We start from the raw sequence: 13,998 nt of genomic DNA, 5'->3' as shown, positions 1-13,998 counted from the left end.
TAGCGGCAAAAAACCTGGCAATTATCGCGACATCGTCACGCACGAGCACCCTCAGAACCTGAGGATACACTCGAACGGCTCTCTGGTATTTGGTCGAGTGCAAGAAGACCACGAGGGTTTTTATTTGTGCGAGGCGGTGAACGGAATCGGAGCTGGTCTCAGTAAAGTCGTACATCTGACGGTGAACGGTAAGCTGCCATTATTTTAATAACGAGAAATCGTCAGAATCTTTCGTTTCTCTAGGATAATGATCTTTTTTTTCGTTTCTTTCTTCGTTGATAGAGGTGTATATCTTGAGAATTAAAAACAGAGTAAAGTAGCGTTTCGTTGATTTACCATGGTCAGGATCTTGTCAGACCAGTTATCGAGAGTCAGAGAGAGAAAGAGAGATATTCGTAAAAAATCTCAGGTATCTTTCGTTTTAGTTCAGTACGAGTAGGATATACATACTTGATATACGCTTGTTCATTTTATATATAATACCATGATGGAAGATTCTTCGTTCAAATAAAATTTCTTCGAAAAATCCATGATACATACGTATACGTCATTGGACACACTGTAGATCTTTATAACAAATAGATCTTCGTCTCTGTCGTTTCTCCGTGTCGTAGTATCGAAACAAAGAATCTTCAAACGAAAGAAACAAAGAAACGAAATTACTGTTCTCGATAATAATACGCGCAGTACCTGCCCACTTCGTGGAGAAACACCGTAACCAAACAGCGAGGCTGGGCTCGAGCGCGTCGTTGCGTTGCGAAGCGAAGGGCGATCATCCACTGAAAATAATCTGGAAGAAGATGGGCGCACACCTGGAACAGAAACTGTCCGACTATCGGTATACGCTGAAGGAGGAGAACACCACCGACGGCAGCGTCAGCACGCTCGAGTTTATAAGCACGAGTCGAGAAGACAGCGCGAGATACTTCTGCATAGCCTCGAACGCTTATGGTCGCGACGAAATGACAATTCATCTGTACATACAAGGTAGGTACGCTTGCCGGAAATCATATTTCACTGGAAGATGAGACCGCAAACGGGGAAACAATCGTCATGATCTCTCGTTCAAAGGAGACTTATTAACGACGTCCGCAATGTCCGCGTAATAACTCGGAGTAAATCAGAGGAAGACCGAGAGCGCAAAGGAAACAAAAGGAGAAAATTTCCGAGGCAAAGGTAGATTAAAAGGCTGTTTTTCACGTGCACGATGATGCACGGTAATGACGTTATCGGCGTAATACGTCGACTCGATACACGACGAAACAATTTCAATAATGTTTCCGGGTTTCTTGATATTTGCATATAGCGTTGTCACGCTTCGCGTAATTATCGTAATGCATACAGGCGAGTTCCGCGACTCGTCGCATTTAATTTAATGCATTTTCGCACAAGCGCCGACCCATACAGCGATAGACGAGATAACCGCGTGTGGCCGGATCGAAAAATGAAATAATGTTTCGGTCGGATATATATCTATAGGTATTGCCATTGGTTACGTCGAAACGTAGCTTTAACGGGAAAAATTTTGTTTTGCAAATGCAAAGAGCCGCCCGATTTCCCGAGGAATCTTCACGTGATCGAAAAGGGAAGTCGTTACATCAACATCAGTTGGACCACCAGTCAAGACGGCAACAGCCCCATCACCCAGTACATCATCGAGTACAAAACCGATACTGGTAATTAAATTGGTTTCAATACGCGATTCTTGAGAAATACAGTTAGAAGATGGGAGAACCTCTTACCACACGACGGCGTTAGAGACACAAGAAACAATGAAATAGAATTGCAACAGCCGATCAACAGGTGCTTCGATCTTCTCCTTTCTAGCCCACGCAATTTATTTTCCAGAAGTGTGGCACGATCACACGTTTCACATGACAGTGCCAGGCACCCAGGTTCACGCTCACGTGAACGGTCTGCGTCCGGCGGTCTCCTATCAGTTTCGAATATACGCGGAGAACGAATTGGGTCGTAGTCAGGCGAGTGACGTGAGTATATCGAAGTTTAATATGCAACATCGATTGCGCTTTACGCTACCAACTTTCCGTACGACCCGCGTATCCTTCTGTAACTCGAGAGAAACTATCATTCAGAAGTCGATTTACACTCAGGATCGATCCCTATTCTGTAGTCTCTGAGTAACACGTCGAACTGTAATTTTCTCTCTCAGTGAATTTCATTCCGTGTTCTCGTAACCGTTGCTAGCGTGATTAAAATTCTACAACGTGGATTCCTTATCGCGAACGCAGGTGGATAAAGTCGTGGAGAAACCAACGCGTCGCGAGAACGAAACGTAAAAATGAAATTTCACGTCGGGAGAGACTACTGCACGAAGGTGCGTGGTCTTCTCTTTTTTTCAGATTTTGGAAACGACGACCGAAGGGGAGAAACCAGGTGGTCCGCCAAGAAATCTCAAGGTGGATCCTGTCAGCTCGACCGAGTTTAACGTCACCTGGGACCCACCTGATCATGATTTATGGAACGGAGAGATACTCGGTTACCACGTTGGCTACAAGGAACATAGGTAACGATCCGTTAGGGAGAACGTAGCAACCTTTAACGACCACGCATTCACCTTACGATACCTCTCGAATACGTTCCGTTAGGTCGCGATCCCCCCGGCATACCGTATTGCGCTCGAGCGCGTGTTTCTCGGATAACGTTGACATTCTATACTTTGCCAGGGTGCCTCGTGATAAATAACCGCAGCCAGCAGCCGCGGTTTTCTCGTTTATTTCGCCCACGGACCATTGACGTTGAAATATTTTCGAAACGCGTTATACTACCTGCCAACCAAACACAGAGCGTCGTTTACCGACACCATGCAAGTGTTCATCGACTTGTTGTTCCAACAGTTAAAGCGGTCTCCCTTCGCGCTAAATTTGTATAAATAAAGTTATGGATATATTGAAATTTCACAAAATACCAATTTTCTCTGTCGCGCTCTCCTTCTCTGCGTATATTTCTTTTATATTTTTCTTTTTTTTTTTTTTTCGACGATACATATTTATGTTACGCGGTGTAGTAAAACCGTAACGGGAATAAATCGTTGAATAACGGCAGATATATTTAAGAATTACACGAACGGACAAAAATGGAATGAATCAATACGTATGTACACAATCGGATATTTAATATAATTTGCAGGAATATCAGTTAGCGTAACATGTTCAAAGACAATACTTGTTCTTACTCTCGAGATTTGGCTCTAGATGACTTTATTCTCTTTTTAAAATGAGATCGAATTTTATTTTATGTGTATCCGATATTCAAAGAACAATACAGGACATCAAACCTCGTATAAAATCGGAATTATCACGTGCCGTAAATACTACGTTGAGACTTTAGTTACACAAAATTATACTGAAAGAAGAAGGAAAAGTCCTGCTATCTCGTGCATCGATATGATGTTTTATTTGTAGTAATCTCATTATCAGACTGCGAATTTTTATCCATTTATGGGAAATTCAAATGTGCAAAGATCCGTAGAATACGCGTAATGTACTGAAATGTAACAGTCGTTACAACATTTAGTAGGTATAAATTAATTGCGTACAGGATATTTCTAAAATTAATGTTTGGAAATGTAAGGTTGGGAGCGGACCAGTACACGTTTCGGACCGTAGAGAGGCGAATTTCTACAGCGAGCGTAGCCTTAGGACTCGCAAGAACATCGATGCCAGGCAGACAATATCAGCTAACAAACTTGAAGAAGTTTGCACGATATAGCGTGGTGGTGCAAGCGTACAACGTGCTCGGCCAAGGTCCCATGACGCCGGATGTGGTTGCGACAACCCTCGAGGATGGTAAGAAATACCTTAGACGAATGAATTTCCTTGTTCATTTTTCTCCCGGAATTTCGCATTTTCCAACGGATTTCCTGCAAATTTTGCAAAACCGAACCCCAAAGAGACACAGGAAGTTCACAAGAAAGAGATTTTCCGAATACTATTTGGCGACGATCAAAAATTCATGAACGAAATAATACCGGTAGCTAGCGAGCCTATCATGAATTCCACTATGAATACCAACCGCCGTATCTATATATATCCAGTGGAGTTTCGAATAAATAATAAATTCAGCATCCGGCTTGCCTGAAACTGATCTGCTTGCAAATAAGTTCTTTAATCCTGAGCGTTGCGAAAGCGGCGCCGGTTAAACTCCGAAGTGGCTTTGCCAACGGCAACAACTTTTGGTAGCCGACTCGCGTCTTTTATGGACATCTTTCGTAGGAATATTCTCGGGAAAAACCAACAACTCTGCGCGTCAAAGCTGTTCGATGTTAAAATTTTCGGACGAATTTAAAAATAGTTTCGGAAACCGAGTGGAGCTTGTCGTTTCTGTTCCGGTTTGAAAAAAGTTGAAAGTTAAATATTGGTTTTTGGTCGCTCGCAGACTAACGGAAAATAGAACGCGCTCCGCTACTTTCGCCGATTTATTATAAACGCAAATGTTTGAAAATAGTTGAAGCGCGTAACGAGATTGTGGAAGCTCGGCAAGCGATCTTAAACTGCGGATAGTGGATTGAATTTAATTATTCTTAGAACAGAAAGTATGCAATTAAAATAACGCCAAATATACTTTTCCCTCGCAACTTTTTAATAAAGCATTGAACGATTAATGCGTATAATACATTTGTTGCTCCGTCGTACTCATGGAATCTTCACAGAATTTGATCGTCGAACCGTCAGATATAATTCCTACGTATACTAATCGTACTTCTAAATAAAAATCGATATTCATCTAGGTGCCTTCCATAAATACGAGCAATCCGAAATACAGCATTTTGGCAGCATTAGCATTTCTAATGTCAAATCTAGCATGTTAGCGTAATTGACTGGCGACATCGTTGAAATGTCCTCAGTGCCTAGCAGCCCGCCGCAAGACATTCGGTGTACGCCGCTGTCCTCGCAATCACTGCAGGTCTCGTGGGACGCGCCACCCGACTCCAGTCTGAACGGTATTCTGAAAGGCTACAAGGTCATATGGGAGAACATGAACGCCCTGACCGAGTCGCCTAAGACGGAAACGAAGATCACCACTGCCTTGACCGTCGTGATTCATAGCCTCGAGAAGTACACGAATTATTCTGTACAAGTGTTAGCCTCGACCAGAGCCGGTGACGGTATCGCGTCCTCACCTTTGCATTGCGTCACCGAGGAGGATCTACCGGAGGTACCAGCGGGCGTGAAGGCGGTCGTCAGGTCGGCGACATCGATTATCGTATCCTGGCAGCCGCCGCTCAGAAGCAACGGGAACATCACGTCGTACAACGTTCATATCCGCTGGGTTGGCCCGGAGGGAAAATGGTACAAGCGGGCATTGCCTCCGTATCAAACTAGCTATCAGGTGGAGAATTTGCACAAGAAAAACCAGTACGAGTTTAGTATCGCGGCGGTGACCTCGGTGGGCGAAGGACCACAGACTCAGCCGATTACGGTTTCACTTTCTAACGAAGGTCAGTTTTGTTAAACTTAATCCTGCGATATATCGTTTTATTTTAGTTATTTCCGAGCGACTTTGTAACTCGTTCCGATGATTTTACGATGCAGAAATACCGAGACTATATTCGGTAGCAGATCTGAGTTCGCGCGAAGTGATCGTACTCCAAATTTTATTTTTATCTATTTTCACGATTGACGTATTTAGTACAGTTTCCCCGATATAACGTTAATATGTCCTTGATAAGTATTACAGGGTTGAAATTGATAATAACGTCGTACCGTGGGATTTCTAGTCTTCCAAGTTATCCCAGCTGAGTTTTTATTATTTCGTTGTGTTGCAGTTCGAGCGGCGGTATTCTCGTTCGGTACAGTATTGGTCGTTCCATGGAAACAGAACGTGACGTTACCATGTCAAAGCGTCGGCAACCCTGAACCATCTGTGACATGGAAACAATGGGGCCAGATAGTGAAATCGTCCAGCAGGGTGTCCTTGCTGACGGAAGGCTCGTTGCAGATCATGGACCTTCATCGGGAGGACAGCGGAAATTACACTTGCTACGTGAAGAATCGTCACGGATCCGATCAGATCACGCATCGTTTAACCGTGCAAGGTAGACTGATCGATTCGAGACAATTCTTCTTGGAATTTGTCGAATCTCAAAGTATTTCATCAACGAAAGAAAGAAAAAAATACACACACACACACACACGTTGAATATGAAAATTGCTCCCTAGTTCGGTTAAGATCGCGACACGAACTAACGAGGGAAATTCAGGAACACGTAGAATAATTTGGTTACGATGCTTTCACAGTTCCTCCAGCAGCCCCGTTGCTTCACGCCACCAGCGCGACCAGTAATTCGATCAACGTCCAGTGGAAGAACAGGGACGATGGCGGCGCCTCAATCAGGGGTTACATCCTTCACTATAAACGAGAATCCGGCGAATGGGAGGAGGTGAAAGTCTCCCACAAGATCAACAGTTTTGTGCTGTCACGGCTATGGTGCGGCAACGATTATCAAATGTATCTGACAGCGTACAATCGGATCGGTATGGGTTCGCCAAGCGAGATTGTAAAGGCCACGACGAACGGATCGAAACCGGAAAGCTCGCCTAGCAACGGTGATAAATTCATCACGGTGAACGTATCGTGGATCACTCTTCATCTGAGCATGTGGAACGACGGAGGGTGTCCTATCACGTATTTCGAGCTCGAGTATAGGAAGAACGGAGATGACATCTGGACCCTGGTGTCGAATAGCATCGAGGTATTAAAGCCGTATGCAATCGATTCTTTTTTTCTCAATAATACGATTTAACTCTTTCATCGTTGATCAAGACGACGATGTAACGAAAATCTGTAGCAGAAACGTGCGTAAAATATAGAACAAGAAGTTGTGTATATACATCTTGTTAAGTTCATACGTATACATTTCAAAGCGTCATTTTTCACGTGTCTTTACGACTCTTATCTGTAGTTTTCGACGCGTACCTATATAACATGAATGAAAGAATTAGCACGTAATAATCGTTTTGTAAGGTACTGTTGAGAATTATCTTAATAGCCGAAATAATGGTATAGGAACTCTAAATTTACACTTAGAATTCATATTAGAATAGTTATATATTTATTTGATAAGCGATTTCAATGATATTCATCGATACACACTTATACGCGTCTTTCTTCCATACCCGACTGTCAACCGAGTGAACACTGTTTACGTTCATCTGTTTACGAGACGCCGCGTACACACATACTTCCACACATGTGATATTCACATACAAGTATTACTACTACGCAGCTAACCTAATCTAGCATATAAAATTATACATATCTCAATAAGTATAAATTCACCTTTCCTTATCTAGATCAGATAAAATGTTTAGGAAGACAGACTAGGTATTGCAATAGCATCGACTTCTGGTATGATAATAAATAGCGGTGACGTTTGTCGTCCAGGTACAAAAGACGTACACGCTCAGTGAGCTGCAACCTGGGAGCACGTACGACATTCGAATACGAGCGCACAACAACGCTGGTTTCTCGGTCGCCGAGTATAGGATAACGACTCTGCAACCTCACACCAGCAGCACCGTGCCATCCGTGGAGATCGATCACTACATTCCTCAACACACGTCCGTCTACTCGGATCTAAAACTGATAGTCCCGCTGATACTGAGCTCGCTGGCGATCATTGCCGCCGCTGGTGCTGTGTTCTATTGTTTCCGGAAACGTTAGTAAAAAGAATTAGCCGCGACTTAGCCGCAGAGACGACGAACCTCTGCGCGCGTGTAACGCTTTGATGACAATGACCGTAGGTCCATTTATAGGGGAGATTGCGAGCCTGCACGACGCCCAGACTGCAGCTGCCTTAGACAATAAGCAGAACATGGAGCAGCGTGAACAATATTACGCGACCGTGCGCAAACCGCTTCGCTCGCCGATACACGAGATGGCTACCTTGGAAAAAATTCCAGGTAATTGGAGGGGGAAAACGCTTGTTTAGTGCCGCTCGTTTAATTAGCTGATTAACTCTTTCGTCGTTGAATACAAAGTGTGAATTTTACTGGCAATAAAGATAGTTTTTCAGTAGATTCCTGTAACGCACGGTCAGACAGCCTTGACAGCTCGTCTCGGTTCTTGCAAATTATCTGGAATAATCCTTAAACGTATAGTATTGCTGTCTGGAAACATATTTTCCAACGTAGAAAACGCATAATTCACTGTGCGTAGTGTGTATCGCTACCAAGATTAAGATCTACGAAAGAAGTAATTCTCCTCTTTTTTTTTACTTCGCTAGCGGTTTATAATCCAAATGTCTCGTTATCATTATCGCCATTATTGAATTGTTATTATCATAAAGTATTTTAGAATATTCCTATATAATCAGCAAGATAAAGTAGCTGATTCACAGTATAATACAAATAATACAAATTATACGGAGCTTTCTCGCAAATAAAAAAAGGGAAGACAGCTACTCTTCTATAGTTTCATGGTACATAAACTGGCATTTTCAAATGTTTGATTACATTTGAAAAATCATGCATTCAAAGATCGCATAGCATACCTATGGGACAGATGATTGCAACAATGACGGAGTTGACTACTTTAAGGTAGACGATAATTTAAGGAATTTAAGGATCACAAAGAGATATTGAAAAATGGTTGCAGAGTACTCGGAGGACATTTATCCGTACGCGACCTTCCAACTAGAAGAGAGCGTACCGCCAGGTGGTGATAGTCGATGTAATTCCGCGGCGCCTCTTCAGACCTTCGTCTATCACGATCCTCGTCTGTCCACAGCCGACACTCTTCAATTACGAGAGGTATCGTCCCACGTTCAATTTGTTTTTGTCATTCACCGTCGCTTTCTACTATTCGCCATTCGTGTCTGTTCATCAAACCAATGGGAAAACACACTGCGCACACCGCATGCATCCTCGAATTTGTCCTCGAGTTTACCACGTGTAATTGCTTGAGATAGAAGTTCGTATCGTTGCGTCTGGTTTTTTAAAAATGGCATTGACGTCGTTAAAGTGCTGTAACAACAAACTACGCGATACGCAACGCGCGATGAAAGAAATTATCTGCCTCAATAACAATCCGATCTATCTCTTTAAACAAGTTGATAACAAAATATCGTTTAATTGTCGTTTAGTTCGTTGAATATATCGTAAAAAGGGACAAACACGTACGAACTTTTATCTGTTGTCGAAACAGCTCTCCACTAAACAGCTTCGCTTCCGTCCCGCTAATGTCACTGTATATTTCCCAAATAAAGCGTTCACCGTTCAAAAATTCTCTGTGAACCGGCAAAAGGGAAACTGTGTACTAATCTCGCTTCAGCATGTTTTACCAGAGCTAAAGCACAGTCCCAATTGCATTTCGCGTGTGCACATCGGTCTTGGCTATCGGATTTATTTAGAAATTGTCTGGCACGAAGACTTGTTTGTACGATTTTTTTTTCCGCGAGACAATCACGAGCTCGAAGACGATCCGTCAAATACATATTCGTAAACGTCGACGCAGACCGCGGCGAAATAATTTGTCAGCAAAAGAACGTATTTGTAGAACGAATGCGCGTGGATCGAGTAGAACAGATGTGCATCATAGAGAATCGATCATTGTGACTGCTGGTCCCACCTTGCTTCGTTTCGCATCTGTCCTGATCAGTCCATCGAGGAACCGCAACACCGATGCAAACGATACTTTTCTTACATGTATTATATTCGCCATTCTACACATCTCTCGCAAACTCTTGTCATTACTAGCTCGTATAGCTGTAGAATAAGAAAGCATACATTGTGTCAAAGCGTTCTGGCATATTTTGATTGTAGCGCCGAGACCAAATACAATCATAGAAAAATAAAAAAAAAAAAAGGACAGTAGCGTGGATTGTGAAGATTAAAAGATCTCAAACCGATCAATTTCCAAAAAGTACTCATTGCAAGGCGTAATAGAAATATATGACGATTCATTCAGACATACAATGTGTACTTGTACTCGATGGAAGAACGTACGTACGTAGTGAGGTCGTAAATTAAAATATTAATGTGCGATTAATACAAGAGAATTGAGAGCAGTACGTATCTTATAGAAACGTCTTAAATCCTAAATTGTAAAAGTTATTTGTGAATTGATATATCAGATTCTTTTAGAATACATAATGTACACACATGTATCTACATCGTGCGAAAAGTAGCAAGTCGCGTATTTCTAAACTCTTCTTTCCAAATTATGTATACTATATATACGACTTTTTAAAATACTCTGAAATTTGTTGCAAAGAAAGAAAGAAAGAAAGAATTCTGAATTCACTTCGTACAGTTCTGAACGAAGTCCCGAATTCCTTCTCTCTTTATATACATACTGTATCTCGCATTATTATTTCGATTCTCAAAATACTTTAATAACACTTGACCGATTTTATAATCTCACTGTACAATAGAAAACTCCGTTTATACGAATATCATTTGTGCGAGCGAAATTATAATTAGCATCTGATTAAACAAACTCCCCTTGCGGTGAAATCCACTTGAAAGAAACTCACTCACGGACACTGAAGCCAACTCCTGTTGCGTTTTAACTCCAGTTATATAGGCTTCTTGTTTCGTTTGACAGATTCGTATAAACAGGTTTCTACCGTACATCTTCCACCAACGGTACGTCGGAATCGATAGCTCTGATCTAAAATCTGTAGGTTAAACGCTAGCACGGACGTCGCTGAACAACGATCCGCGACGGACAAATCGATTCGAAAGATTCGAGAGAGATCGGTGTAGCGCGCCTCCTCGTTTCCTCGTGCGAATGTGCCAATTCATCGAACCAATTCCGTCTGATTGCAGTCGGATTGCAACCGGTACACTAAGGTGCGCGGAGGCCGTTCGTCCTCTGCGCCGTTGCACAAAACGCACAAGGTCAGTCAGGGCAAGTCCGAGTCGGAGGAATACGACACCCTGGGCTCGGACAGCGACACGGAAGTCGGGACCAGCAGCCGAACCGAGTCTTCCAATCACCTCGTCGATTCGCACCACTCGGTGTCTGCGGCCGACTCGCGTGTCCACAGTATGCAATCTTTCATCCTTCTATTCGGTTTACGCCTTGTTTCATCCTCTTTCTCTTTCTTTCTCTCTCTCTCTCTCTCTCTCTCTCTCTCTCTCTCTCTCTCTCTCTCTCTCTCTATCTATCTATCTATCTCTATCTCTATCTCTATCTCTATCTCTATCTCTATCTCTATCTCTGTCTGTCTCTCTCTCTCTCTCTATCTATCTATCTATCTCTCTTTTCCTTTCTAGTCTCTGTCTAATTCTATTCGATTATAATTGAAAAGAGGGGGCCGCCCTTCTCGTTCCTCGATGTCCCTTTCGATCATGGTCACGAAAATGAAAAAGAAAAGAAAAAGGGGAAACGAAAGGAGAGGAGAGTTACCTAATATTTCCATGCACCGCAGTACCACCGGACATCCGTTCCCGTTGCCTGTCTATATACGTTTATTAGAGTGCACCGAAACATGTAATCGAGTATTTCACGCTTGTTTGTTGTCATCGTCAAACGTTGGAACGGAATCAGGCGGTTGTTGGAGAAATTTCGCCGAACCATACCGCGTTTGTTTCTATCGATCGTGGGAAATCGTTACGTTTTCTGCTTTCAGACTTCCTGTACCATGGACCAGAATCTAGCACGTCTACAGAACCCTCACCGATTTTTGAGAGAAAATCGTTTCCTGGAAGGGGAAGATCCAAGTAAGCCACGTTGATTCGTTGTGTTTAACTGTGTTTGTTAGAGGAGAAGTTAAAAAGAAGTAACGATGATTGTTGTTCGTGGAAGGATGTTACAGCTGGCGCGTCATACCAGCGAGGAGACCCGTTCCAACTTCGGCCCAATCTCCGGGTTTGGCAATTCCAAGCACCAGTCGAGCAATTCCTGCTCCAATCGGGACCAGGAGCGTGACGGATCAGGGAATCTGTTCGTCCCCAAGCTGGACCCACCCACGGGCTTCTCCGACGCGTTTGAGCTAAGCGAGGCAGAGTGCGACTTCGATCGCGGCCACAGTAGCCAACGAAATGTCCGTGACTTCGTAATCGCGGTGTAAATAAAAAAGAAGGAAAAAAAATACGAAGAACGTAGAACCTACGGTGTGAACCTCTACGATGCATTCAGCGAAAGAAAAAAAAAAAAATACGAAACCACATTTCAACTATCTCGATGTAAAGAAAAACCATCGTGGTCCGTCTTTCGTTAATTATTATCATTGGTCACTGTGAGCACAGCGGCCACTGATCGTGTGTCCCCTGTTCGTGTTCCTGGCCTATGTCGATGGGAAAGTGTCAATCGTATCCTGTAACAAAACGAACGTACTGAACTTAACCATGTGTTCTTTTAACTGCCACTTCGTTCGTATTCGCGAGAACCTGCGAACACGCGTAACAACACCATTTGTTCGATTTTTCACGTTTCTCGTTTCGGCTGCCAAGCGAATCGCACGATCCTCTCAGCTGCTCCTCTCGGGGCAATTCGATCAATCAGAACTTGTCTGTCGACTGCCATTTCGTTCGAGAAAAAACGATTATCCTATGAAAGACACGAACACGTTCTCTACTTTTGTAAATTAGGCAAAGTCTCGCAGGTTTTGTCGAGAACGATTCTTATACTTAATTGCTCGAGTTCGATCAACACGTCCTTTTAACTCTGTTTTACACGAAGACTGCGACAGAAGAACATGCTGCACCGTAAGCGATCCACAGGGAAGGTTTTTACTTGCCTTTACGAAAGAGACTCTTTATTATCTCGTATTCGTTAACCGAACACTCGAATCGTATGAGATACTATCGTCGAAGGTGAATCGTCCTATCGTTGAGACTACGTCTGCAGCAAGCATTCACGAGCAAACGGTTTCCATTCTACCGAGTGCATATCCCGAGCGAGCAATACGCGATTTGTTACGAGTTTACTTGGTCTTCCAATTTCGTAGATCGTTTCTATCTACTGATTTCGACGTCGTCCTTTTTGAACGAAGAAACGCATGAACGATTACTTTCGCATCTCGAACGAGCCAGCATGTTTTCTCGTTCGTGTACCAACCGTGTGTTGTATACATGTATAAATAACGAAGCTAGGCCGCGAAGAAATGAAAATGATGTTTCGTCGTTGCCATCGATGTTGTTTCGTTTACGCGAGACTGAAACGTTAGTAGATGAGACGTGTAGCGTAAACTTTAACGTTCAAAGCAAAAAAAAAAAAAAGTAAGATAAAATAAATAACTAAATAAACTATTGTCTATAAGATGTCTGTACTTACCATGCTGTTAACTGTGTACGTATTGTACGTCATTACGTACGCGCGACCGCGGATCGCGAGAAACGAATCTAGAAGAGCAACGGAAACACGATGGTAAAGTGTTAAACTAAAAATGTGTCGTTTCGCCGCGTTGAATTTCGCGCGTCGATTAACGATCGACGGACCGAGTGATACGCTAAGAAAAACGGACAACAAAAGCAGAAAAAGAAAAAAACAGATAAGATAAACTAAAGTAAAATAAAAGGCAGAGTATTAATGAATTTGTTCGACTGTCGTTAAGGAAAACGCACCCACCGAGTCTGTAACGCATCTGTTGTCATCGAATCAGTTTAAACCGTATGTACAAGCAAACCGATCGTTCACTCGGCAACGTGACGATGATTTTTGAGTCTGAGTGAGTGCTCTCTCGTTATGTCGGCGTCCCCGATCAGAAAGCATCGCGAAGCAAAGTATCGGGGACTACGAAGGAAGAGATATCGATCTGTTGACAAATCGTATACTTTATAATATATGAACAAATGATTTACCACGAAATTCGTACTATTGTGTTTTTAGACGACTTTAGATTGTTTATATTCTATTTACTTTGTAAAATATACAACACTAATTCCATAACGGAACACCGTTCTTGTCTGAAAGATTATTCTCACCCTTCCCGTGTCTTACCGTAATACCAATCTTTGAAATAAAAAGGACCATCGGAATCCTTGAAATCCGACGCATCCCTGAAACTACGTTCTCGACGATAAAATTTAA

The 13,998-nt window shown here is 42.8% G+C and overlaps 1 protein-coding gene across 5 annotated transcripts in view; it reads left to right on the top strand.

The window, feature by feature from the left end:
- Positions 1-13,862, top strand: part of LOC100745559 (Down syndrome cell adhesion molecule-like protein Dscam2) — a 126,941-nt gene extending 113,079 nt beyond the window's left edge. For 2 of the 5 annotated variants that reach the window (XM_033324512.1, XM_033324515.1), the window contains exons 14-28: positions 1-188; positions 688-987; positions 1,545-1,676; positions 1,828-1,988; positions 2,361-2,524; positions 3,592-3,806; positions 4,865-5,458; positions 5,786-6,055; positions 6,258-6,712; positions 7,405-7,678; positions 7,764-7,922; positions 8,617-8,771; positions 10,791-11,010; positions 11,597-11,687; positions 11,773-13,862. In XM_033324512.1, coding sequence (XP_033180403.1) covers positions 1-188; positions 688-987; positions 1,545-1,676; positions 1,828-1,988; positions 2,361-2,524; positions 3,592-3,806; positions 4,865-5,458; positions 5,786-6,055; positions 6,258-6,712; positions 7,405-7,678; positions 7,764-7,922; positions 8,617-8,771; positions 10,791-11,010; positions 11,597-11,687; positions 11,773-12,037 — 3,643 coding nt within the window. In that variant the 3' untranslated portion in view covers positions 12,038-13,862. The remainder of the gene's footprint in view (positions 189-687; positions 988-1,544; positions 1,677-1,827; positions 1,989-2,360; positions 2,525-3,591; positions 3,807-4,864; positions 5,459-5,785; positions 6,056-6,257; positions 6,713-7,404; positions 7,679-7,763; positions 7,923-8,616; positions 8,772-10,790; positions 11,011-11,596; positions 11,688-11,772) is intronic. The other 3 variants (XM_033324514.1, XM_033324513.1, XM_033324516.1) reach the window with 3 other exon arrangements.
- Positions 13,863-13,998: the final 136 nt, after the last annotated feature.

This window comes from Bombus impatiens, unplaced genomic scaffold (assembly GCF_000188095.3).
Source record: "Bombus impatiens unplaced genomic scaffold, BIMP_2.2 scf_3474, whole genome shotgun sequence".
NCBI classification, from domain to species: Eukaryota; Metazoa; Arthropoda; class Insecta; order Hymenoptera; family Apidae; genus Bombus; species Bombus impatiens.
This window is presented reverse-complemented; position numbering and strand designations above follow the sequence as displayed.